The sequence below is a fragment of the Abramis brama genome, assembly GCF_963993115.1.
Source record: "Abramis brama genome assembly, chromosome: 18".
Classification (NCBI taxonomy): domain Eukaryota; kingdom Metazoa; phylum Chordata; class Actinopteri; order Cypriniformes; family Leuciscidae; genus Abramis; species Abramis brama.
The window spans coordinates 27,763,753-27,791,461 of NC_139980.1; the positions used below are offsets into that span (position 1 = coordinate 27,763,753).

The following is a 27,709-nucleotide window of genomic DNA, read 5'->3' on the forward strand; positions in this document are numbered from 1 at the left end:
GTTTTTAAACTGTATTTCTAGAAAATGTTAGCTTATTCTGTTATAAATAAAAAGCTTGACAATGTAACTGCTAAATACTTATAGGCCTAAGTATTGTTCTAAGTATCTGAGTATTGGTATTCTGCCACATTTCTCACTGATGCCCCCAACTCGTAAACTCGGGGCCCCACTCGTATTTACGACTTTGTGGTGGCGTTACATTAAAAAGCAGAACACATCTCATGCACATTATTTGTCCTTCATTTTCTATAAGTAAAGAAACCTTACTGTATTTTTGTCTGGTTAAATAGGTACACTATCATCTTGCTCTAACGAAAGTGATATGAACGCACCTGACTTTGTTACGACGACTCGTAAATACGAACTTCCCAGGAGGACTACGCACCGCTATAAATGTTGAAAACCCCAAAGCTTGTGAATCTTTATAAGCATGATTATCCATCCTACAGTACCATGTTCTACATAATAACCACGAGAAGCACACACAGGATATTCACAGCCGTCTTTACAGGTTCATGTCACAATTACTCAATCCCTCAATCTCACGTCTAGAACTGAAGTGTATTTACAGATTTGAATTGGCACTTGACAATTACATACGGTCGTCCGCCGTTAGCTCTTTGCTTCAAAAATATCACTTTAACTGGCAGCTCTGCAGTGTTCCTGGAGGCTGTTTGTGTGTTCTTTCGCTTCTTAACATCTCCTTTCTTTGTACATTTTTTTTTCTGCCGATATAGGAACAAGGTGCACTCCTCCCTAGCATATGGGTCTTGACGTTTACTCGTTGCCTGGGAAATTAAGAGCCTTTAGTCCAGCGAAAGCAGCGGCTGCATGTTCTCTTCTTCGCTTTTCACTTTTTCTGGTCGCTTTAGGACACCTGGCTCCACCACGGACTGGGACCTGCGGGTATAAATAAAATATGAATGCCATCTCGGGAACTGGATTTCGAGATGCACAACCGAGAAATAAAAAATTCTGAGTGCATTGAAAATCTAAGCTAGAAAATAAATTAAACCTGGAAATAAACTTTAAAAATTTGAATAATATAAAATGTTATTTATTAATTATTTATTGTATTTATAATTTTTATTGGATTATTATTATAAAGTGCTGCTGACAATAAAACAAATGTGCATACAATTTGATAATATATGATAATATAATAATGGAGAAAAGTTAAATAATAAAAAATTTAAGTAAATAATATAATTATATAAATAATATAAAAAAGTATATATATATATATATATATATATATATATATATATATATGTATATGTATATGTATATGTATATATATATATATATATATGTATATGTATATATATATATATATATATAACCTTAGACATTTGGACCCCAGTGAAACATTTAAGCACACACACAGAGCACTACAAACTCAGTGGTACAAATTAATGATGCATTGTGCATGTCACAATCATTTAAAGTGAAGGATGTGTAATGGAACATGTCATCTTAGTACACTGTGTTGGCCTACTTTTGATTTAGCTCTTTCGTAGAGACATAAGAAGCTTTGAGGACAGCGCGCTGTCGTTCATGCACAGATCTGGGGCACTTTCCTCTGACGGACGCATTTATGTACTCTATGAACCCTGACTGTATTCACACAATTGTGAGATCTAACAAAAGAAATCAGTTTGCAATGCATTTACCTTCAGAATTGTGATATATTTGATGTACTGAATATTAAGAATGAAATAATGTAGGACAGGGTGATTCCATTGGGATTTGAGTGGATTGTGAAAAGTAGGCTATGATCTTTTAGAGGTAACATACAGCCAGTCATTATCATATTTAAATGATATAGTCCTTCAATTAAAGAAGTAAATAATTCTAATTTTTATGTTGACTTTAAAAGTTATATTGTTATAAGTTGCCTTTTTTTGTGTGCAATTCCACACATGAAATACACCACCTGACAGACATCACTGAAATAGGTGTCTTGAAAAATTCCACCTGTCTCAGCAAACAGCAAACAGCACAAAAAATAAGCTTTTGGGAAACTCTGAAATCAGTAACAGCACCTTTAACCAATCATAACATATTCGGTTACTAACGTAACCTTGGTTCCCTGAGAGTAGGGAACGAGCATTGCCTAGCTATACGCAGTGGGGAAACTCCTTTCCTCGAGAATATTGAAGCCTAAATTTAAAACGCAGTGCAGCTGCTGCACAGCAAGCACTATCAAAGCGTCTAGCTCACCGATTGGCTGTGCTGCAGCAACTGCACATCCTATGGCGAAGCAGCTCTGACGCGTGAACCAATGAGACCCAAGCGTGTCAGAGCCCGCCAGAATGGGTGTGGCAAAGCCCACCATAAAATCAGGTTAAATTGACTGAAGCAAAAGACACCTGACAGATTGCAATAGAGTGGCAGGCTACGCAACACTCGTTCCCTACTCTCAGGGAGCCAAGGTTATGTTAGTAACCGAGAACGGTCACTTCGTATTGCGTAGCTATACGCAGTGGGGACGCAATGTAAAACGCTGCACTATAGCAACTGACTCCGTCATGAACTGGAGCCTAGGGCATAAGCCCGAGATTCACAGTACAACATGAGCCACTAATAAAGGTTCCCAAAAGGGAAAGTCAAACGGGGCCTTATGACATAATAGGCAGGCAGGAGCCTCTAGGGGCCAAACTTGCTCCATATGAACACTTTACTTACAGGATAAATTGTGCTTATGACAGTAATTTGTGTAAGACTGAAAAAAGGCCAGACTACTGTCAGGCCAGACTCGTTAAACTGAGAGAACCCGAGCTTGTAAGCAGGGTACCTCCAAATTATAAAATCTGACAAACGTGGAGGGCGAGGACCAACCGGCCGCTGCACATATGTCTTCAATTAGTACACCACTAGACCAGGCCCATGAAGAGGCCATTCCCCTAGTGGAATGGGCTCGAGTGCCTATGGGACATTCCTGACCCAGAGAGGCATAAGCCAGAGAGATGGCCTCCACTATCCATCTGGATAATCTCTGCTTCAAGACCGGTAAACCCTTGGTGCGGCCACCGAAGCACACAAAGAGCTGTTTTGACTGCCTGAACGGTGCAGAACGCTCCTCCCCATCGTTTCCCAAGGGGGGAAGAGCTGATAACATGATAACCTGCGCTCTGAACGGTGTTGAGAGCACCTTGGGTACATAGCCATGCCTCGGCTTGAGAGTGACTCTAGAGTCACCAATCCCAAACTCCAGGCAGGAAGGGCTCATGGAGAGCGCCTGCAAATCGCCTACTCGCTTAACTGATGCCAAGGCCAACAGAAGGGCAGTTTTCAGCAAAAGAGGCTTTAGGTCAGCCGACTGAAGTGGCTTTAATGGACCTTGGAGAGGTCCCAAGCTGGCACAGAAGGGGGCCGAGGGGGGTTCATCCTCCTGGCTCCTTTGAGAAAGCGAACAACGAGCTTGGTTTTCCCTAGCGATTGGCCAGCCACAGGGGTGTGGTAGGCCGCCACGTACACCTTGAGCATGGAGGGGGAGCGTCCCGTGTCCAAAAGCTCTTGAAGGAAAAAGAGTACGACTGGTACCTCACATGAATAGAATTCGAGGTTCCTAGCTGCGCACCAGCTGGAGAACACTGACCATTTCAGGCCGTATAGGTGCCTCGTAGAGGGCGCTCTAGCCTCAGTAATCGTATCTAGGACTCTCTCTGGGAGGTCCCAGTATACCCGTTGAGGGGCCACACATGGAGGGCCCACAGGTCTGGACGAGGGTGCCAAATCGTCCTGTTCGCCTGTGTTACGTCTCCCTCTTAGAGATGTCTAGGGTTAATAGGGTAAGTAACATATAAGTATTGAATTTAAATAAAAAAAAAGAAACCAGGTTCAGTTACTGATAGTTGTAATGATGTGTTATAATGATTCAGACAGAAACAGATATTCTCAAACGATTTTTAGTAATTCATAATAATAATAATAATACACCCGATTGCTTTACAGTGTCCATGTGAGTAAATAAATATTTACAAAATATACAAGTAACATCAATTGAACAAAAACACAGAACACATAAGAGGAGGACAACGAGCGGTGCTAAATCAAAGAAATAAACATAACAAAACAAACTATCTTAACCCTCTTATTACTACTAATCTAACAAAGAAATAAAACACGAAAATAAATCTTCGGCCAACGGATAGCCAACTAAACTACACTAGCTAACAAAACATAAGTACATGAGGTAGCACCCGCTCCTTACCTGATGTATTAAACAAACAAACTCTAACGTGTTGTACAGTGTAGGTCACGTGACATACTGCTATTCCTCCTCTCTGCGTCTGGAGAGATCGCGGACAGCAGTTCACATATCAAAATAATCAAATAATACAAACTTAGGAAAACATAAATAAGAAAGCAATCGAGGAGGCTAGTAACAACACAACACAAATCAAACAAGAAGAAACACACCCCTCTCTTCCTCTCGTCACTTCCAGCTTCTTATAGAAGGAGAGTACTGATTGGCTCCTTCAGGAGAGAACGTCATTGGCTTGTTAAATCATGATTGACATGAAGTTGAACCAATCGAAGTGGACCTAAAAATAAAGGACAGCTCAGAAGAAACAGGAAGGGAAGGTAAAAGAAAACAACCAAAACGATGCAGACGTAACAGCCTGCATGAGGAGGTCCTTCCTCATAGGTACAGAGGGGGGCTACAAGAAGGACTGAGCATCTGCTCCTTCTGATCCGCTCTGACCTGAGGCAACATTGAGACGGGAGGGAACGCATAAAGCGGGCGCATCCCTGTTCTTTGAGAAGAACATTGGGCAGTGAGTGTTGTTCTCTGAAGCAAAGAGGTTGACTGTGTGCAGCCCTCAGAGAGAGCAGGTTGACTCATGCCCAAAGGAGGAGGTTTCTGGCCATGCCATACAGGTTGCCTGACCTGAGGCCACCCTGGCAATTTATGTAGGACACCACCAACATGTTGTCCGTTCGGACTAAGACGTGGTGTCCCCTCCGATCTGGCAGAAACACTTTGAGAGCTAAACAAACCGCTCTAATTTCGAGGCAGTTGATATGTAGTCTCTTCTCCGGGCTTGACCAGAGGCTCGACCTAGGTTGGAGGCATCCGTGAATATCACCTTCCTCCTGGGGGCCACACCCATGGTCACCCTTCCAAGGAGCCAGAGCTCTAATGCAGCCGTGGTTCACTCTGATGAGCAGGCGCCCTGAGCGCCATGCATTAGACCAGCACACGGCGTTTGAGCCAAAGTTATAGGGGGCGCATATGCAGTAAACCCAATTGGAGTACTGACGATGCTGCGGCCATAAGGCCCAAAACCGCTCGCTGGGAGGGGCGCTGGTCCGCCTGAGTAAACAGGGCCGGCGAAGGGGATTGTGATGGAGAATACGAGGCACACGGGGACGTGGCCGGCGTGGGCTCGCTTACAACCATGCGCTCGGGCTGCCATTGGCTGCGCCGTTTCTTCTTCCGTGGCTCGAGGAGGGCTGGAAAAGGAAGAGATGGTAGAGTGGTGTCGCCGTCTTCTTTGAAGAGAGCTAACCGCGTCCGCAGTGTGAAGATGGGCATGCTTTCGCAGTGAGAGCAGCCGCCGGCAGAGAGTGCAGCTTCCACGTGGGCAGCTCCCAGGCACGAGACGCACTCCGAGTGCCCGTCCATCTCGTGCAGAAGGGATCCGCATGAGGTGCAGGGAGAGTGAGGCATTTGGAACAACACTCATGCTCTCTGAAAATTTGCACAGCTGTGAGTCGCGATGGCGAGCACACAGCGCAGTAAAAGGATATAGCATGTCCCCGGATGGCCACAGGAGAACAGCGACAGAAGAGAAGCGGCTTCCTGACGAGAAGAAGGCGCTTGTCTGCTGAGGTAATGCTCGTTCCAGCTGAAAGGCTTGATTCGACAGCGAAGGCTTCGTGATGAGGCAGAGACGTGAAGGTCGCTGAAGGAGATTAAATCTGATTTTATGGTGAAATGGTGAGCTTTTATAGCTATAAGCCACACCCATTCTGGCGGGCTCTGAAGCGCTTGAGTCTCATTGGTTCACGCGTCAGAAGTTTTTCTTAACTTGGAAAAAGTTAAGAAAAATAAAGAATTAATGTGTTCTTGAAAGAAACGCGATTCATCCAATCACTGATTGTGCTGCAGTGACAGACACCCCTGAGAGCCAATAGTGGTGGCGCATTTCAATCGCGCTGGCGCCGCTGTCAGCATGAGCAGGGGAGAGATTGAGTCAGATGAGAACAGATCAGATGAGACAGCAGCACGGAGCATTTCTCCAGAAACTCTTTGCACTAAACGATAATCATAATCTAACGAGATAATAATAAGTGAATATGTGATGCAGTCTCGGTTTGGTGAGTGAAATTTGTTATCATATGAAAGATTTGTCAATTTCAGAAATAATTTGATATGAGCTTAGTTGAGGAGGGCTAAAGCTACCACGTGTAACAATGCTCATTGTATCATGAGTTGAGACAAAGAGTGATTTATGTGTGTCTTTGTGTTTAAAAACTGTCGAAAAGTTAGATTAATGTGTCATTTGAGATGTGCATGTATATGATTTGTTATGGAAATGTTGAATCAGAAATTAATTATTGTGTTTGCAAGGCTGGGTTTTCTTGTTGTCTGTTTTTTTCCTACAGTATGTGAACGTGATCGGCAAGTGTATCCTGTTTTGTGCCATAAATGATCCTTTGGAGATGAATCGTCTGCCTAATGGATGCAAGTAAATGTGCACAAATGGCAAGCTGACCTTCCCTGGAAATCCAGCGTTCTCGCAAGAGCACAATTTGAATTTGCTCAACGAGTTACTCTGGCATTGAGTAATGATGCTCATTAACTATGCCCCTGTAGCCGAGCTGCACCAATCACATTGGTGTATCTGATATAGGCGGGCCAGAGCTAAATAGAAGACGACAGCACTAGTGACAGCGCAGTTACGACAGTGATTGGTCATTATCCAATTGCGTGCAGTGAGATTTTAAAATGCATGCTTGGAGCTAAACAGATGAGGACAGCGCTAGTGACAGTGCAATCACGACAGCGATTGGTTGTAGTGTTATCTAATTGCGTGCAGTGAGATTTTCAAATGCATGCTTGGTAACACCCCTCGAGTTGGGCGATTTTCATTACTCAATGCCAGACCCTTAATCTTTCAGATTTGGGTCTGGATTTCCAGGCTAGAGCTGACCAGTGCCCATGGACTGTTTTCCCTTTGAACCGTAATTTGAAATCATCAACTGGTAGGATATTTCCAATTTTCTTTTGTTTTCGGACTCAAAGGACTTTGATTCGATTTGTGGAATTGATTGATTTTTGCTTCTGAAATGGAGAGACTTTGTTTTTTGTACTTGAACTGATCGAGAGAACTTTGAACAACTCTTTAAACTGAATCATTTGATTCACAAACTCTGATCTTGAGTTGTTTGATTCATGAACTTTGTTCAACTGAATCAATTCATCTTTCCAGCATTTCCAATTCATATTGTTGAACATACTGCTTACTGGTTTATTTAAAAGGTGGTTTATTGCAAGGAATTTTGAATCGCATTGTGTTTTGAGTCAAATCCAATATCTGATTACATTTCTTTTTGTACATTTGGGTTATTGAAAGTATTATTTTGTTTTATTGTTGTAAGTTACTTGGGTCAAAGTGAAAGAAACAGACACAGTACTGAGTTTGAGAGTTTTCTTTCTTCACAAATTGTATGAAACTGTGGAACTTCACCAAACTGAATCGAAGCTTTTAGGCTGTTGAATCACCCATCCTCAAAGAAACAACAAGAGTCGGTGATGTCTGTTTTGATTTACTGACTGTTATAAATTGTTCATATTTGTCATTCATCTTTCTGAAACAAACCACGAAGAGAACTATTTTCTTTATCAATATAATTTTCTCTTTGAATCAGAACAAAATTGTGTCGACTAGGCCCTACCGAATATTATAACTGGGTGTAGCACGTCAAGTCACGTTGCACGCTACATGCTACACAGACATTCCTGGACTCACATTCCTTCTCAGCACAATATGGTAGTGGAAATTTAAAGCACTCAAAGTAAATACTACAATACCGTTGCTTGATTCATCACTGACTGGAAGTAGAAATGTAATGATGCATTTTGTTTGCATGAATCTGACAAGTTCACAACAGTTCTCATTGGTCAGTACAGTCAAATTAAATGCTTATCTCGAATACACATTGTCTTGAGCTATAAAAAAACTGGTATATATATGTAAAATGTATATATATGTGTGTGTGTGTGTGTCTGTGTGTGTGTCTCTGTGTATGTATATGTATTTGTGTATATAGTCAATAACACATGTACTAGGGACGTGGTTTAGCATCATTCATTTCTATTTGGATAATAAAGAGAAACGTAAAATACTGGGGTCTTTTTAGAAAGAAAAAAATGCTCAAAATGCTTTTTTGCACTTCAAAAAAAAGAAAAAAAGAAAAAGAAAAAGAAATTACCTTTGAGTTGAATATGTTCAGTTGAATGCTATGCTCACAACCAATTCAGTGATGAAAGGTTATGGTTAATCACACATCTAAATGTTTATGTGTGAAGTCATTTTCTGCAGTTTTGAAAAGGGGTAAAAAAAAATTATGAAATTCAGACTAATGGGATCATTTCTCACTACAGTAAACCAAAGCCCCAATATATGACCAGTATCCATTAAACTGCATAGCTGGAAATGAAGAGCTATATATAGATCATCACCAGTGAACTGTTCCCACAGCTAAACATGATGAATTATGTTAATAATATAACACTAGAGAATAATGAGTGCAGGATTCCACTGTAGTTGTACACAGATGTGTTATGTGCGGACTTGGAGGTTTCGTTTAATAGCCAAAGCTGTTAAAGTAACTGTTCTTTGATCTTAGCAGTGGAAGAACATCTAAGACATACTTTCCCCCAAATGCTGCGCCCCCCGGATGCTTTGGCATAATTCAAACACTACAAACAGTTGCTTCAAATATGAGCGCAAAGTAAGCCATTGTGATCTAGGCTATATTTGGTAGCCAACGTCTCTCTGCACACATACAGTCCCAGCTGCAGCAAGAAAAGATTAAATGTTTGCCACTGGTAAACCTCCATCATGTGTTTTTGCTTGCATACATAGGCAATGCATCATTTAGCACAGCAACTTCACTCCCTCGTGCTGATTTCATGACCCAGTAAGTCAAGACACCTCACCCTTTCTCGATCAGTCAAACGATGCACAACAAGAGTTCCTAAAGTCGCCCGGTCAATCACCGACTGTAACTTCTCCAAAAATGCTAATTTTATCAAAAAGAGCTGTGTTTAATCATAAAGCCAGGGAGTCGGTTGCTAAGCACTGTAACCAAGAAGAAACAGACAGTATGCTGCTAAAATTTAAGAAACACTGTAGCTTCTTTACACCTCTAGCAAAGCTGCTTATTTTTGTTATCCAGAGCAATTCTCTTGATAATTCCACTTGAGTGAAGACTGCGAGCAAGCAAATGCTGTTTCCATGGCAAGCGACCAAATTATTTCATTAAACAATCATAACAGAAATAAACAACAGACATAATATGGCCAGTGCGGTGACATCACATGCTTGTTTTGGAGAGCACCAGTGTTGTTATTGTTAACTAGCCTGGCTCCGCCCTCCTACGTACTTCCGCTCAATTTTCATTTTCCTTCAGTACTCCGTCTGGATTTGCGGTATATTCGTGGGTTTTCTCCGGCCAAATTTTTACCGGTCCAATCAGCAAACAGAGGGAGTGGCTGAGAACGGTGACGCTGAGGTCGTGCGCTAGTTTGAGCTGTAGGGTTACGTAACGACCAAACGTTAGCGATTGGTTATGGCAGATCCAGAGTGGCTCTGGGCAGATCCAATAGTTTTAAACTTCAACAGAGTACCCGCCTTCAAGGAAGTTAACGCTTGTCAATGGAGAGTGGCCAGTCTCTCTGTACAAATGAAATGTACGAGAGTCTGGCAGGACCAGGCTAATTGTTAACTAATAATAACATTAAAACTATTCAAAAAATTATTTATATTATTTGAAATAAGACTGAAAATATACTTAAACTTTACTTATTAATATACTTATTAACTTTCAAAAAGAAAAATAAAGTTGAAGTTGAAGTGCTAAAATTACTAAAACTAAAATTAGAAACAAAACACCCATTACCATATCTGAATTTCCAACCCGATCTCACAGCAATTTGATTATTCAATTATTTAATACGTTTTATTAAATGAATTGAATTAATGAATAAAAGAATTGTCGTGAGATCGGGTTGGAAATTTTTTTTGTTTAATGGTAATGGGTTGTTTTGTTTCCAACACCCTTTGTAAGCGGTATCACAACAGACTGGGCCATCTGAACAATCAGAGCAGAGTATGCTCTCGGGAAGGAGGGGTTTAGAGAGACGAATTCTTTATCAAACCGTTTAAGACACTGTGAGAAAAGAGGTGATGCTGCAATGTATATTATGAGAATATTTGGCCTTGGATACATGTAAAACTTTTGTAGGAGACCTCCAAAACAAAATTGGGACCCTTTAAGATAGCATAATAGAGGCACTTTAATATTTTGAATGAGCTTTTATCTTTTTATTTTTATTTTATTTTAATTTTTTGTAATTTTGTTACGTACTTTTGTAATTTTCTTTAATTCTTTTTCTTTTTATTTAGCTTTAATTTATTTTCATTTTTAGTAATTTTAGCACTTCAACTTTATTTTTTGTCTAAAGGTGCAATGTGTAATATTTCTGAGGATCTATTGACAGAAATGCAATATAAGATCCATAACTATGTTTTCAGTGGTGTATAAAGACCTTACTTAATGAACCGTTTTATTACCTTAGAATGAGTCATTTATATCTACATAAACGCGGGCACCCCCTTCTATGAAGGTCGACATATTGTGACATCATGTTTCTACCGTAGCCGACAGCGAACAAACAGTGCCGTGTTTCGTCACTAACTTGAATGAGAAGTAGCAGAAGACGCAGCAGAATACTCAGGTTGTCCCTGACTCTGCAAACGTGGAGAAAAACATGCTGTCTGAACGACGCCTCGGACATCGTAACGTTAGCTATTTCCCCTTACCTAGCTGCTTTGATGCTCTTATACATAGCTCTTATACTAACTAGCATGGAAACAAGCTATGGTAAAGTCAGTGAATAAAAGACTAACACAATGATGAACAAGTAAAAATAACAATCGCAATAACGTGGTTTTACTGAATAATTAAGTAAATATAATTTAATATAAAATATAATATAAAGAAACCTCATTGCTTGACTTGCTACTCTCTGCTGACTCAGACTCAGACGGCGACATCTTTCGATCCTACGTCGGCCACCGTAGCTTCTCCTTCGAGTTTGCAAATCGAGGGATAGGCCGTGAGTGACTGACTGTTTGCAATTCGCAAATCTCACCACTAGATGCCGCTAAAAATTACACACTGCACCTTTAATAAGTAAAGTTTAAGTATATTTTCAGTCTTATTTCAAATACCGTAAATTATTTAATATCAATTATTAAATACCATTACGACCTCACTCGTACGAATTCGTACTATTCTTGCTAAATCGAACATATTTTACGAGTTGCCCAATTCGTATGAATTCGTACGAATTACCTACACCTGACCCCGTCCCTAAACCTACCCATCATGTGGGTTTAGACAAATCGTACGAATGTGTATGAATTAGCCACCCTTTACTCACTCGTAAATTCGTACGATTGTCGTGACATAGTGTTGGAATTTCAGCTCCAAAGGCTTCCTCGGTGCTTGATACACAGTGATACGAACAGTAACAATGGCGTCTTTCCAATTCCAATGCCTCATCCTTTAGAAGTGCGTGCAAAGTAGATTTGCTTTCTCAGTGCAGAAAACAGCAACTTCTCCTCATGTCGACAACACGGACCAAACTCTTCCAGGCCTCTGCTACAACTACAGTGTTTGAGGGTCATAGTAGACGTTGTTCATGCAAATTTGTTACAAACCATTTGTATACAAACTGGAATTACTGACAACTCGTTTCAGACAGTTCAGAATTGGTTCTTTTTTCTATTAGGAGACAATTACTCAATTTATTGTGCACTTTGATTTTTGTGATCAACAAAAACACATCTTCGAGATGATCTAGCGGTTAACACATATGCTCTGAAATTGAGTCATGGTGCTTGTGCAGGCGGTGCAAGTTTTAATGCGGTGATTTTGCCCTCACCATTATTTATTGTCCTCTTTTTCCACTATATTTGCAAAAACTTAAATAAAGATGGCAACAGGCAAAAAAAAAAATGAGATAAACTTAAATAAAAAGTAAAAACTGGAAAAATTACAAGAACAAACCTTTTCATGGTTTTGGGGGATAGATCTTTCTCCAGGTCTTTGACAGACAAGGTATAGGATTCGGGGCAGTAGTCCGTCTCCTCGTCATACGCGTGGTCAAGCAAAGTCCTGGCCCAGGTGCCCATGTCGTAAGGAGGCAACATGCCACCCAGCTCAGACGGCAGAATCTCAGGTAAGATCAGCTGGTGCAAGCTGTTCAGATTGTTTCCATGCATGAAAATCTAAATACACAACATAAGAAATATTGTTATTTGCCTGGTTATGTTTTCATACTAACTGTAAGCTGCAGCATTTACTGTTTATCGGTCAGTGTTGCACTTATTTCTATGGCATTACACTGTGCATTTTGTTGCACTGGCCTGTATGAATATGAAAAGCCTATAGTTTAATGTTTACATAAAAAGAACAGCTATGTGATATAAGTGACTAAAGAAAAAACGAAAAACTATAAAAATTAATAATAATTTCTCTCACCCTTTTTCTTGTTTTGTCCTTGAGGAAAGGCCGGATGACTGTGTACAGAGCATGGATGTACCAAGGTTGGTTGACAAAATGAATCCCTCCAAACCTGGCTGGGAAGCTATCCTGTGGGAAATAAATAAATTATATGTATATATAATTATAAAACATTATATTATTATTTAAATATTTTTTTTAATCGAATTTTATTTAATACAATTAAACTGATTCACCTATGCAGTAGAACAAATCAGTTATTTTATGTAAACAAATATGCACATTTTGTAATTCCTAGCATTTGTGAGGAGAAAACAAAATCAGATTTTGTGACACCAATGACTGCCTCTACACCATACAACCTCATACTTTTCCAAATAGAAGATGGTTCACATGAGAGTTACTGATGTTCATTTAAAGTACCTTGAAGTCGTTCACGATTCCACAGAGGATTACACCAAAAAGTGGGCATAATTCCTATTTCTCCTGATATCACACTACTGAAGTTGATACATACTTTGCTGTTCACTAATCTGCCCTGAACAGTAATCCATATTCATAAAGCTGACTGCAAGGGTTCCGGAAAGCTTCATAATGATGCTGTCTTTCGCTAAGCTCACAAAAACCAAGTCTTAAGAAAAAATGACGGTAAAAGACTTCCAAGTCTAGGTTACAGGGTTTAAATTTGAATCAGATAAGTTATGAGAAAAAAGTATCTTATGCTCACCAAGGCTGCATTTATTTGATCATACATACAGTACAAACAGTAATATTGTGAAATATTATTACAATTTAATAAGTTTTCTCTTTGACTATATTTCAAAATGTAAATGGCTGAATTTTTGCATTATTACAGCAGTCTTCAGTGTCACATGATCCTTCAGAAATCAATCAATAAGATTTTTGATAATTGAAAATTAAAGAGAACATATACACTCATTTTAGAGTGCTCTTCTTTCAACAAACAGCCAAATATCGACATTTCTCTTCAATTAGTAACTTAAGTCCTAACATTTGCTGCTAAAATAAAATAAAAATCTTAAAACATATGCAATTTTTTAATTTAGTGTACTTGACCACATCATGGCCTTGTTTAATGCTTCTCATTGACTCTCAAATCATAACAGAACTGTATTGTTGGCGCCACTGGCGTAACGCTAATGGTGGACAGCTGCAAGTAAAAGTAAGCAGGCCGTATAGACACCAAGGCCCTCAGGCCAGCGTCCGGCAGCAGACCACAGGCTTGTGGGCGTTAGATCTGGCACTGGATCTGACACAGAGGCAGGTGATGGTGAAAAGCGCATGGTGATTGGCCAGCGCTTCAGAGGAGGGGCTATGAGGCATTTGCCAGCAGGTGTCAGCACATACGATGATATCTCTGCTCTGGGACCTGCTGCTACCGAGTGAGATAAAGGTCTTAGCTGCATTAAACATGAAGAGCTAAACTCTGGTGTGAGCTTGTGGAACCTGATTGATCTGTGTCCCTGCAGTGTGACAGTGGGAGGAGACAGAGGGAAACGGGGGAGGGGAAGCTGCCACAATGCTCTTTTTCCTGGATTCCAGAATTTAGAATTCACATGATCTGATCCTGTGATGCTGAAAAAGCTTTGTTAAAGGCACACTATGCAAGATTTGTACCTTAATATAACAGCTTTGAAATCATTTAGATGGTAAACAAACTCGTAGTAGGGCGAATCATCCCGATAGCAAAGCGGGGGGGGGGGGACGCCGCTGGCAAAACCAGCAATGCAAGTTTGAAAGGTGGCGCCCTGACAAATCTCGCGAGAATCACAACTTGTTTTACGGCACGACGTCACATACATCAACAACATATGTAGCAGCCTCTATGGAAGACACTAGCACGCATTTCAGACATGAATCATGGCAGAGTCGACGAAGAAAACGGAAGAAAACGCGGTCGGAAGAGTGCAGAGACAGCTCTGCGTGAGTGGTATTTACGACAGTAACGTTAAATACAAGTACTCCACAGCGACTCTAGGGGGCGCTGTTTGAGAAAAACGGAAACTGCATAGTGTGCCTTTAAAGTCCCCCTGTAGTCAATAATTGTATCCCTTAAAACTCATCTTTGATCACCAAAATGGCATATTTACACATTTTTCCTGTGATTTTTATTATTTTATTCATGCCTTAAAATAGCTTGAATGTAACTCTACACCCTTACTTGCTCAGGTAAGATGACATATAATTAGGACAGCCTTCTTTGCTCACTTTCGCTTTTATTCTTGTGCACTGACTCATTCGCTAAGCTAAACAGCCAATCAGAGTTCTCTCTCTCACCAACGGCGCAGACGGACGGCGATTCAACATTCTCAATCGGCCATACCCCTGACGATGTCCATCTAGCGTTGACCGTGTAGAACAAACCACAAAAACTGGGCCAACCAACGCTCAACAACAGTCAGACGTTGGCTGATGGCTGTTGAAGTTATTGAAAACTGTCTCTGTGTAAACAACAAAAACGCGAATCCCTGAAAACAATGATGTCATGCACATGCATATTACGTGTTCAGTCTATAGCGTTTCATCGCCATCTACTGGCCTGGCAGCAGAATACAGCATTTTTAGTCATTTTCATGGATCCGTGTGTACGGGGATCGTTTTGACAATGCTGTCGTCTGTACGCGGAAAACTCAAAGGAAAAGCTTCTCCATTTTAAGCATATTGTTGTCATGTTCTAGAAACACACTAAGGTGAGTAAATGATAATATAATTTTCATTTTTGAGTTAACGATCCATTTAAAACCAGCAGGTTTGCTAAACAAACATGCAAAACAAAAAAGTGGTAGCGGTAAATGGAAATCTGGATGCTTACAAAGCAAATCAATTAAACATAATAATTATAATTAAAATACATGAGTGAAACCATGCTACACTAAGCCAGTGACAAAACATTAAATGAAGTAACTGAAGTCGCTAATTTTTGTTAATGTCAAGGCTTTTTTAATGAACTACTCAAAAATATAACAGACTCTTTGGGAGTGATACAGGTTTATGCATAATTTTCCTGTTTTGGTCAAGTGATGCACTCAAATGGATTGTTGAAAAAGGTTTTAGTTTGCTTGTATTAGCTTGAATACAAATCCATCAAGCACCTAACATAGATTCTGGCAGCATGTCAGATTGACTAGAATGGAGTTAAGCCAGGATAATTGCTCTTAAAAGTGCCTCATTGTACAATCAGGAACCATTTAAAACATCTGCAATGTTAAATAATAACCAGTTTTAAACAGCGCTGCTAAATTACAGTTTATAAAGAATGGATTTGCTTTATGGGGTTGTTTTTAGTCTCTGTATAAGCTGATGGACCGCTGATGTCATCTGTACATTTTGTTTCAGTGGCTTGACATGAAACATTCCTCTCTTTTCTTGTCAGGAGCCACTGATGATGCACAACTGAACTCCAGCAAGGTAATTGAAGAAAAAAAAAAATCCATTTGTTGTAGTCCTTTTGAAAGACGTAGCCTGAGGAAAAGCTAGTATTTTATCATTGTCCCTAACCAAATAATACATACCGTTCCAGTCAGAGTCAGTGAGCTGTCCTAGTTTCAGTGACAGGATTCTTGGATAAGAAACCTGATTTCTAAGAGCCTTTAGAAGAGAAAAACCATGGTTTCTTTACCCTTTACTTTTTGTCTATCAGCATTAAGTGATTATCAGCATTAAGTCTATCAGCATTTACAGTTAACATCCCGTTAGCAATACTTAGACAAATCAACCATAACTGAGCAAACCAGCAATACGAAGCTTCACACTCCGACACATGCCATTGCTCAAGTCAATAATTGGAGCTCTACAGGAGACATTTTATCTACACTTGCCAGATCCAGCCCACTGAGCGTAGCCACGCAAGCCCGGTAACACAAAGATGAAGCTCTACTCACTAGCTGTCAGCTCTGCTACAGATCAGAACAGTCCCGTTATAGTGCAATAAACAGAGCGCGACCATAACTGTGCCACTTTGCAGAGAGCAAAACAATTAGTCTAACTCTAGTCCTGCAGGCCCAGATATGTCTAGTGCCGTTTCCCAGATAAGCAAGACGCGTACAAGCTTTGCTTTCAGGGAGGCAACGGATCTTAGCATCCAGATGAGCCAGTCTGGTGTGAGGGATGCAAACCCATTCCATGTGCAAGTTGCTCTGTTGATTAAATAGGGACTAAGATGTTCCCTGGATCACGCTTCCCTGTGATTGCTTATGGGACATAGGCTGCATGGCACTATAAATATTGTACAAACCTCATGCCCTGCCCTAGCCTAGAAATCTAGACGCACCCTAGTGGCAGCAAATTTTATTTCGCAGCCAGAGTGGTCTAGCAACTCTCCGTTGGCTTTCGAGCTGGAAAAAACAAACTCTAGTCAGCCCAATCACATCGTGTATAGAGTCGGCGGGCGGGCTTAACATAATGACGACAGAGTGGCGATGGTTCCCTGCTACTTGAAAACAAAGAATGGCTGCTGCTGCTGGCGAACAGCGGTCTTTCGAATCGTCTTTGGCCGCGACTCTGGAGGACTTGGAGTTAAGATTTTATTTGAGAAAAGAACAAAGAACGGCACTTCAGTCATTCTTAAAAAAGGAATAGATACAGAAAAAGTTGAATCTAACTAGCTCCGCTGGTGGTTGGATGTAGTGCTATCCTATTGCGTGCAGAGGGAATTTGAAAGAAACCGTTTATCCCGCCCCTCGGATTGAACACTAAAAGAAGATATTTTCGAAACTAAATAGGTTCCAAACAAATTTTTTGAGTTAAAGGTTTGGATGACATGAGGGTGAGTAAATGGTGACAGAAATTATGTTTTTATTAACAAAGTTCGGGAGGAGCACGTTCAGATAATTAACACGAGTGGAGAGCACTCAACAATCAATGATAAGAGGTGCATATATATTCAGCACCTCAATTCATCTCACCTCAATTCGTTGACAGTTTAGCAGCATCCCTCCACCACCCCTTCTCCACACTTCTAGTCCTAACAATTTACATACGGGGTGGGGGGTGGGGGAGACTCTGGGTTCGGGCTGAACTCCGATTACGCATTAAACTTTCCTCCCTCTAATTGTATGTAAGTGTGAACACGTGAATTGTAATTTTGGGTGAACTATCCCTTTAAGAGAAGTTACATTCTATAATACGGCTTTTGAGGGAGATACAAAAGAGAGATTACTTGTGGCGAAGGTGTAATGCTGCTTTAAATCCATCTGTTGTAACGAGTTCAGTCGCCTCTTTCTTTAATGATGGGGAGAAGTACTTCAATCAACAAGACATAAAGGATTCGGCTGTTTCTAGAAGGCTAAATTAGATCCTTCTGCCTATTAAACATTAGTTCAATACCACAGATATATTGCAAGATTTTATATTGGTGTCTATTTACACCAAGTGCAAATGTAAATTACAACTCTCTTTGATGATCTACTTTCATATAAGCCAGGGACACACTTAACGGCCGATTATGAATGTAATTTGATACTTATGACTGATCATGCCCAAACGCACAGAGTCAGAGACAGTTGCGTTCAGTTGGTGTTCACAGTCGTGTTTAAAATCTGCCCCAGTCATTGGAAACAGTCCGTAAGTTCAGTTGAGTCTTATGATGTTTCAGCTAGTCGTTAAGTGTGTCCCTGGCAATAGGGGAGAAAGGGGCTAGTTGTCACAAACTATATCTCAGTACCTATGAGGTTTTGAGTCAACAGTCAATACATTAGAAATATTTTTTTATAAATGTAGTTCTCAAAAACAAAAAAGTACAAACGTGATGTTTTTGCTATATTTGTTGGGTAACGCAATGTAGATGCATGCATTTTCTGTAAAGCTGCTGTGAAACGATACGTATTATAAAAAGCGCTATACAAATAAATGTAAATTGAATTGAACTAACAAGTTATTACAATAAAACCTTGCAATAGGGGTATATTGTCACAAAAGGTCAAGTTATGAGCAATGAACTGTATATGGCAAAAACAGTGAAAACTAGCTACGGTTTTACTGTATTACTGAAGAAATGTTCTGAAAGATATTTTTCATTCAAAGTCATGGCGTTTACTAAACTAAATTGCATACATACACACAACAAATAAAATAAAATCATTGCTTATACTGCAGCTGATATCAGTCCCAGACAAGCAATAAATAAAAAAACTTACAGCACAAGAAATAAACACTATTAATACCCCCCAAAATAGCACATAATAGCACAGAAATAGCTAATAAAATGTATTATTATTTTTAATAAAATAAAATCAATAATTATACTGCGTTAATTTTAAGGTTAACTTTATTTTAAGGTTTACTTTATTTCAAGTGTTAAAGTGCTAAATACACTTATAATTATTATAAGTTAAAATAATTACATTCCTGTAATATTATTTAACAACATACTATAGGGTAAGTATAGGATTAGGATTTGGTTGAGAGTTAGTTAATTATGCATCATTTACAGTTATTACTATGGTAAGTACATGTAACATATGGAACAAGGACACTGTAAAAATAAAGTGTTACCTTATACTCCAACTGACATCAGTCCCAGACAAGCAATAAAACAATGACCTTTTAATGGGAATGCAATGCAACAATGTGATGCATGTCAGTCTGTCAGTACAATGAACTTCCTGTGCTTTTTAAGATGCACTTTAGGTGCCATACATAGAAACACACATACGGACACGGTGTCTGAGTGACATGAGTGCGTGTCTCTCTGTGAGCACAGCCCATCTGGAGGGTCCATAGCATGGCGGTTAGACAGGTTGCCAGGGAAACTCGGCATGGGGTGGGCTGGGGAAGATTGGCCCATTGTGATTGGCTGCCAAGCGTGGGTTATTTCTCAAGACTAAGAGAGACAAAAGGCATGTCCAAAGCAAAGAAGCAAACAACAGAGGCTGAAACAACAAAGCACTGCTCCAGGAAAGCCAGGACCACTTTCTCTCACTTCTATTCGACTCGGGAGTATGTTGCTGTCTATTGATTTTGCTAAGAACAGCCATTTTCTGCACATCAAGTGCTCATTTCTGAGCCACCATTTGCTAGGAAACATATATGATAGATGGCTCTACTGCAAACCAACAATAAAAGCATACTACCTCAAAGAACAGACAATGATCACTGCCTGCAAACCATGAGGTTTTCTAGGAAGAATCCATTAGTTCTGTTTTAACCTTGCAAAACATACATACAGTTTCTGGCACAAAAAGTACATTTAAAAGCAACAGATTCTAGCTCATCAAATGGACTCTGCAGAAAGAAAAAATGAGCAGAGACCATAAGGGACTTGTGTTCGAACTTCGTACTTAGTACTTTCTCCTATTCCTTCAGTCTATGACCTTCCCTTCTGTTTCTGTCACTCTCTCTCTCTTTCATGTGTTCACTCACTGGTATGACAATATGCTAAAACACCAAAAAGCTTACAAAAAAGGTTTTAATGCTTCATTACGTTGATGATTGAGACAGACAGATGTCCATATGAACAATGGCATCAGACTGATGTAACGCTTTACATGACCCTGCACTTTCGGGTCGGAGAGCTGTGCGCTTTTCCCGCGGGCTCTAAACGTCATGTTTAATGACTCAATGTACATACTGTTGGTCTGTCACTGTCAAATAGAACCATAGGGCGTCACACCACTCATTCTAGCATTCTCTCAGTCATTTTCTGACCTAAAAGTGTTTGGGAAACGCTATCAGCATATACTTCTGTTCAAAAGTTTGGGGTCGGTTAGATTTTCTTAATGTTTTTGAAAGAAGTCTCTTATGCTCACCAAAAAATTTGACCACTTTTTATCAACCCAATGAGCACAGCCGTATTGTGCCATCAGCACATTTCACGGCGCGGTTTCTCGACCTTCACTGAGGATGCGTTAAAGCGGACATATAAGACAGTGATATTAGAGATATACTGCCCTAACGTAAGCCATTTCCTTTTCTTCATAGTAAAATGGCAATGACGTACATTAGTTAAAGTATACATAATCTGGAAATTGTAATGCGTGAGCACGGAAAAAACGTTTTTTGTGCGCACGGGAATGTTTCTCATGTGCATGCAAAAGTCTGTATATATTTTTTTATTTTTGCAAAGGTCCCTTAAGGGGCTCCGTAGAACATATTTTAAGATGTAATTCATACTTGTGGTGGAAAAGCTGAATTTTCGGCATCATTACTCCAGTCGTCAGTGTCATATGATCCTTCAGAAATCATTATAATATGCTGATTTGGTGCTCAAGAAATTTATTCTTATTATTTTTTTTAATTTCTTATTATTATCAAAATTGAAAATGGTTGTGCTACTTAAAAGTTTGGTGGAAGCCATGATACATTTGTCTTTCAGGATTGTTTGATGAATAGAAAGTTCAAAATAAAAGCAATTATTTGAAATATATATATTATATTAAAATCTTGTACTGTTACTTTTGATCAATTTAATGCATCCTTGCTGAATAAAATTATTAACATCTTTCAGAAACAAAAAAATAAATAAAGGCAGCGGTTATTTGCACGTGCAACTAGCAATAGATGTTATTTACACTAAGTAAAAATTGCAGAATTTCTTAGCGATAGCTGCTATTTACACTTTAAATAGCAATAGATTCTATTTACACTAAGTGAAAATAGCGATAGATTCTAATTACACCATGTAAAATTAGCAATATTTTCTTTGCAATAAGTGAAAATAGTAGTTAGATGCTATTTATACTAGTAAATAGTATAAATACTGGCAGATACTATTTGCACCTCAGTGTTGTACATTAAATGGTATGCAATAATAACATGGATTGTAAATTATTATATCTATTAAAATTATTAAATGGATGCCGCCTTATTGGAACAATAAAGCTCTCCCTTCACCTACCCCTAACCAATAAACACTTTATTATTAAACACATGTTAGACACTTTATTTCCACTTTTCAAATATTTTCTTTATTTTATTGAAAATAAATGCCGTTCCGATCTGATATGTGATGGGAAAAGGTAGTAGAGCGAGTTCGGATAAAGGTGAATTTGAACTCGGATCGATTTGCGTCAAAACTTTCTGCCACACGCCTTACAATTCAGCATCTTACATAATTTTGCCTGGCCCAACCAGACGCCAGTGGGCGGAGTTAGTGTAAATAGCCTCTGCCAACAAAATAGTCTAAATAGACAGTTTCCGAAAAAGGAAATCGTAATAACTTCAAACTTCTGAATAGTAGTGTATATAAATGCATGCATTCATCAAGTCGATCCTTATAACTTTTTATGCATGCAAATTGGATCAAAAATGCTAAAAATCTGAATTCCTGTAAATATTTACACATGTAAGAGATGACTTCTGCTGACAAGCTAGCTGCTGAGCACTCTTTTGAACTGTAACTAATTAGCTGGGGCTCTTTTCCCTCAATCTACGCTATTGTTTCCCTTTCAAACGGCTACAAAAGCGATGTCCCACTCGATGTGAACAGCACATTGTGGATGCAAGATGCTAATGGCGACGATCAATTATTCACCGGCTAATCTGTCTGAAGAGGCACTGGAATGTGGAATAGGCTCATCATGCACCCGCATTAATATTCAGTCAACAGGCCTCACTCTGCACTGCCTACACGTCATATTAGACCCAAGCCCTCCTCAAAGAAGTGATGTCTAAATGAGAGCTTTCAAGAGGCTGCTGCTTCTAGAAATGTCTATGCGCAGATTATCTCTTGTTAAATGCACAGTGACCATTTTTCTAGCACAATGAACGATTGCTGCTCAGTTCAGTGATGTTAAAATAGTGTAACTAGATTTGTTAATTTTATGCAATGTGAGTGTCCATCCAAAACACACCACCAGTGTTGTGGGTGGTTGTCAGGGTGTTGCTATGCGGTTGCTGAGGTCTCTATGATATCTGTTGCTTAAATTGCTCAGCTCCTCTCAATGTAAGTATGGGACAGTTTTGCTAATCTTATCATATCCTTTATGATGTGTTTGTGTCATTTTGACACGGAGAGGATTTTCGTTTTCCCTAAAATGTTAGTTGATGTTATTACATTGGACTAAAAATTACTGACCTCGCTCACAAAGTGTATAACTACCTCCCAAAATGGTTTGGATTTTTTGTACTTTTGTGATATTTTGTGATCTCTCTTTTTGTCCATACAATGAAAGTCATTGGGGTCCAAAATAACACTGGACCCCACTGACTATAACTGAATGGACTAAAACACTGAGCCATTTCCTACAATATCTTCTTTTATGTTCCACAGAAGAATGAAAGTCATACAGGTTTGGAACGGCATGAGGGCGAGAAAATGATGACTATCCTTTTAAGTGTTTGTTTGAATCCTTAAACCTATGAGCAATTATAATAGAAATGCTTACCCTAGCGAACACCACTAATTAATGTTAAAACTGTGCTGTACTTCATTACAATGAAAGGGACTGGATCTCAAACCGATGCATACTAATAAAAAAGACTTGAATAACAACTCCTAAGCAAACTGGTTCTCAATGCATTGCCTCCTGCTGTTGTACAACCTTATAAACTACTTTTGAGTTGGGTAAATTAAACACAATACTCATTCTTGGTTTCTATGCAGATCGTGTTCCCTTGCATTAGATGATTGGGTCAGCTCCCGTTCATGTTACTCACAAAGAGAATAACAAATGTTTGACAGAAGATTCCTCTACAAGCACCTGTTCAGCCTCACACATGCAGAATTCCCCTAAGCAATTTGTATTAGTTATATCTGATGCATGCTTCATACACATTACATATTTAATACCATAATACATTGCTTCAAAGAACATCGACTGAACCATTTAGATGCATGAAGGAATTCTTTTGGAACATCTATGTTGATTCTCTATATAAACATAGATTAAAAACAAACAGTTGTGTTACCTGCAGGCCCTCAATTGCCAATCTCAGCATGCTTGGAGTTAGCTTGGAAGCTTGCTTGAAAGTGAAGTTACTCCAGTCAATGATCAAGACAAATCCATTTACTTGTAGCTCGGGGTCTTCTATCATCGCCTCCAGAGAAAGTAAAATAGCTCGCAGAATATCCACAAAAGTGTACCTACAGATAAGCACAAGATTGGTATTTAAACTTCTAGAGGGCATAAGCACATCATATATACAATGCTTGAATACATGTAGTAAATCAGGGGTGACCCTAGTTCTCATCACACATTGTTCCTGTGAGAGGATGCCAAGAGCCCTGCCATCCAAGGCAATGGTGCCACTGGCATGGATTCAAAGGCTGTTTGATATGGACTCGAGCACTATGTACTCTTCAGTCTAAAGAGGTGAGACTCCGACAGTTAACGCCATGATTTATTACAACATTAAAACAAAATCTGGAGAAATACATGTACATATATCTTTTAAGTAATCTTAATTTCGTGCACAGTGCATAAACTAATGAATGCATATACAGTGGTCCCAAAAAGGTGACACTATTAAATATGCATGCATGTGACTGCATTACATACAAAATATGTATGATTTAAGTGTCCAAAGATTGTTGAGCCCACTGATGGAGAGTGCTTTACTAAACTCTTGGTTTTGGGCCATAAATTCATGCTGAGTTCAATGGATGAATAAAAATGATTTCATTTGGAACTTTAGGTCACATTTAAGCTCACACACTAGTATACATGTTACAGTATATACACACAACCTCACTCTTAGAAGAAAAGGTGCTTCATATATATAATATTTTAGGGGTTGCCATCATGGGATTATCTTATGAATTTAGTTAATTTATTTTGTTTTAATTCGTTTTTTGAAATGTAATTCAATTTTATGAATTAAACATTGTAAACATACTTTAAACAAGCAATCATTTATACAATTTTCCTTATATAAACTATAAAGTGTTCTTTAAAATTTAGTCAAGAAACCTAGGGTTCTATTTTAAAACCATATTGAACTTTTTTTTCTAAGAGTGGATAGTTAAGGATAGAATGAATCCCTTGATTACACTGCAAGAAATGTATTTATTTAATTAAATAATTTGACATTTATTAGATCATCCAAAGGTCACTTACAGTGCACTTATTGCATGGACAGTGTCCCTGGAGTAACCTGAGATGAAGAGCATTACTCAAGGGCATATTGATGATAGATTAACCCTTGTTGAGTCTGAAGTCTCAGCCAAGCCTATATAGGTCGCTAACCACTAAAATAAAGCATCATAAATGAGGCTAGGCTATATATAGGTTTTTAATTAATAAATGCAACAAAACAAAAGAAAACTCTTACTTGCCAAGTGAAAGTCAGCAAGTTGTACTGTACATGCAGGTAGCCATTTTGACGTGCCAAGAGACCAGAGACCCTTAGACTGTATGAGACTCATGAATGTATGTCAAGGTCATTACATTTTATTATTATTATTATTATTATTATTAGATGATGCATTTTGAGAGAGTTACTGTCTGTTCTTTAAAATAGAAGATAACAGTAAATATTCCAAAGGTACTTGGTGCATCCATATTTAATTTATGTTAATACTACAAATAAAAAACACAATGACATATATGAAGGACAGTCATGTAGAATATTGGGTCGGGTCAAAGGTCATCACCCATTATGGCTTGGATGGACATTGGAACATCAAACCCTCAGTGGTTAAAATATCTCTTAAAGATCTACATATATATTTGATGTAGAAAATGGTATAAATTTTCTTAAAAAATTTATGAAAACAACATTACATTTCTAAAAACCAGGTATGTGTTTTAAAGATTTTCTTGTCAACATCTAAGACATCCTTATTTGTCACTACAAATAGTAATATGTAACATGGCCACTGTGATTTACACTGTTACTGTACCTTTAACTTTAACTTAACATCATGCTCTAGTGAATGACAGAAGACTGATGCTGAAAAGACAGCTCAGACAGAGCGTGTCATTACCCACAATTAGCCAAAATCCAATAGCACCTTACCTGCTCTGATCCCAGTTTGCCGCGAAAAGAACCAGAATCTTCCTCCCGTATCTATCCAAATTGGACAGAACTCCAGGAAATCCATCCTTCAGAGCCTGCTTGATCCCAGGATCGGTGGCCTTCAGGTTCTTGAACATATCTAGGTTCTGTTGCCGGTACTCAAAGTACTGGGCCAGGAGGCGGAAGGCCTCGAAATGGTTAAATTTCCGGGCTCTGAGAAAGCGCAGGATGAAAGCATCGTCTGTCCTGAGAAAGCCAATGTCTGGACGGGTGATGATCATGTCCCTCACCTCCTGTATGTCCTGATGTAAAGTGTCGGGGTTCTCCTTTAACTCCACCTTGGCTTTCTCCAGGGTTTCTGGAGACAGGCCTGCCTGTAAATGAGTCATTGTCCTTGCAATGGACCAAGGCTGACTATACTGTACTATATACTACACTGAATATGCCCTAAGTAATTGTTTATGAAAATGCCAATCATAAAGATCCCTGTCACTGCAGTGCTTTCAAATAAAAACCTGACTTTGGAGATGGTCCTGAGTGTAGCTATGACACTGATAGTTCACCTCATACACTCTATAGTCCTTATGAGTTCACCTGTATCGTGGGTTTTTGATGCTTGTCCTGCAACATAAATTCACATACATTCATTTGGTCGTGCTCATCGATACGTCTATGGCTTAAGCAGGCTGAAATCGTCTTAGTTTGAATGATCAAATCTGAGGCATTGACTCGACCACAAAATCCGTTCATTCATTCCATCCCACCCCAAAAGCATCTAAGAACGAGCATCACGGTTAAAAGCGCTGCTCTATCCTAGCATCGTCAAGCGGGCAGGCAATGCGGCACCCTGCAGCATCTCTTGTCATGAGTCTCCATTTATCGCGCATTTCAAATGTTGCCGTGAATTGGAGTCCGAGCATCATCACGACCCCTCAGCGCTCCGTTTTCATCATATTCGTCCTTCGGAGGAGACGATATGGTGTCGGTCCAGGTCCGTATGGTTCCGGTGATGTGGTGGATGGTTTACGTCAATGCTGCTTCTGCTGTTGCTTCGCTTTGTTGCTGATGAGAGTGACTTCAAGCATCGCTCCGGTGATACAGTCTGTCCGTCATCACATGGCGGAGGAGGGGAGAGCGCTCGCTCGCTCTGTATCCTCTCGAGACTCACTAAATAAAGGTTTGGACATGTTTTGGCACTTACCAGATTTATTTTGTTTCACATAGTTGTTGGTGTATTTTTTTTCCTTGAAAAAAAGTACAACAACAGTATTATTATTAATAATAATAATAATAATAATAAATGATCGTCAATTTATTGATTTTTTTTTTACTGTCGTTATGTTGTTGTTTGGGGATGGCATATCTTAAATTTTGAATAGGCCTATATTAATATTATATAAATATGATGACAAATACAAAGATGCATTTTATAATAATGTAAATAAAAATATTTAATGACAACAGCAACCAATATTATTAATAATAAATTATAATCTATTTATTTGTTATTAATAAAAAATAATGATAATAACGTATTATTATTCTTATTCAAACCAATAATACACTGCACTAAACTGCTGATGTCACTAATGTCAGGTTAGTCGAGTCATACAATACAGTCGCTTTATACAATATAGATTGTTTCAAAGCAGCTTTACAGTGATAACAGGAAAATTGGGCATTTTAAGTTAAGTGTTGATTCAGTTCTGTCATTTTTTTTTAATTTTTTTTTTATGATGTCATCGTCCAGCTCAGTTCAGTTCTCATACAACAGTGTCAGTACAGTCCTATCAATAATATGGTTGAATATTAAAGGGATAGTTCACCCAAAAATGAAAATTCTATCATTGTTTACTCACCCTCAAGTTGTTCCAAACCTGTATGAGTTTCTTTGTTCTACTGAACACAAAGGAAGATATTTGGGAGAATGTTTGTGACCAAACAGATCTCGGTCCCCATTGACTACCATAGTATATATTTTTCCTACTATGGTAGTCAATGGGGACCGAGATCTGTTGATTAC

At 39.1% G+C, this 27,709-nt stretch overlaps 1 protein-coding gene across 1 annotated transcript; it reads right to left on the minus strand.

Annotated features, from left to right (window-relative positions):
- Positions 1-671: 671 nt before the first annotated feature.
- On the minus strand, positions 672-26,832 carry clvs2 (clavesin 2). Its single transcript, XM_084090832.1, has 5 exons — positions 25,687-26,832; positions 23,638-23,812; positions 12,790-12,900; positions 12,316-12,536; positions 672-900 (listed from the first exon to the last, which is right to left on the minus strand). Exons 1-5 carry the CDS (start codon positions 26,073-26,075, stop codon positions 807-809), a joined length of 990 nt encoding a protein of 329 aa, XP_083946958.1. The 5' UTR covers positions 26,076-26,832; the 3' UTR covers positions 672-806.
- Positions 26,833-27,709: the final 877 nt, after the last annotated feature.

Excerpts from the sequence above, each read along its gene's own strand:
- clvs2 (XM_084090832.1), bottom strand. The coding sequence starts at position 26,075 with ATGACTCATTTACAGGCAGGCCTGTCTCCAGAAACCCTGGAGAAAGCC. Across the intron at positions 23,813-25,686 it reads GCAAACTGGGATCAGAGCAG|GTACACTTTTGTGGATATTC; the intron begins GTAAGGTGCTAT and ends GCTTATCTGTAG. Across the intron at positions 901-12,315 it reads TCCCCCAAAACCATGAAAAG|GTCCCAGTCCGTGGTGGAGC; the intron begins GTTTGTTCTTGT and ends TTATACCCGCAG.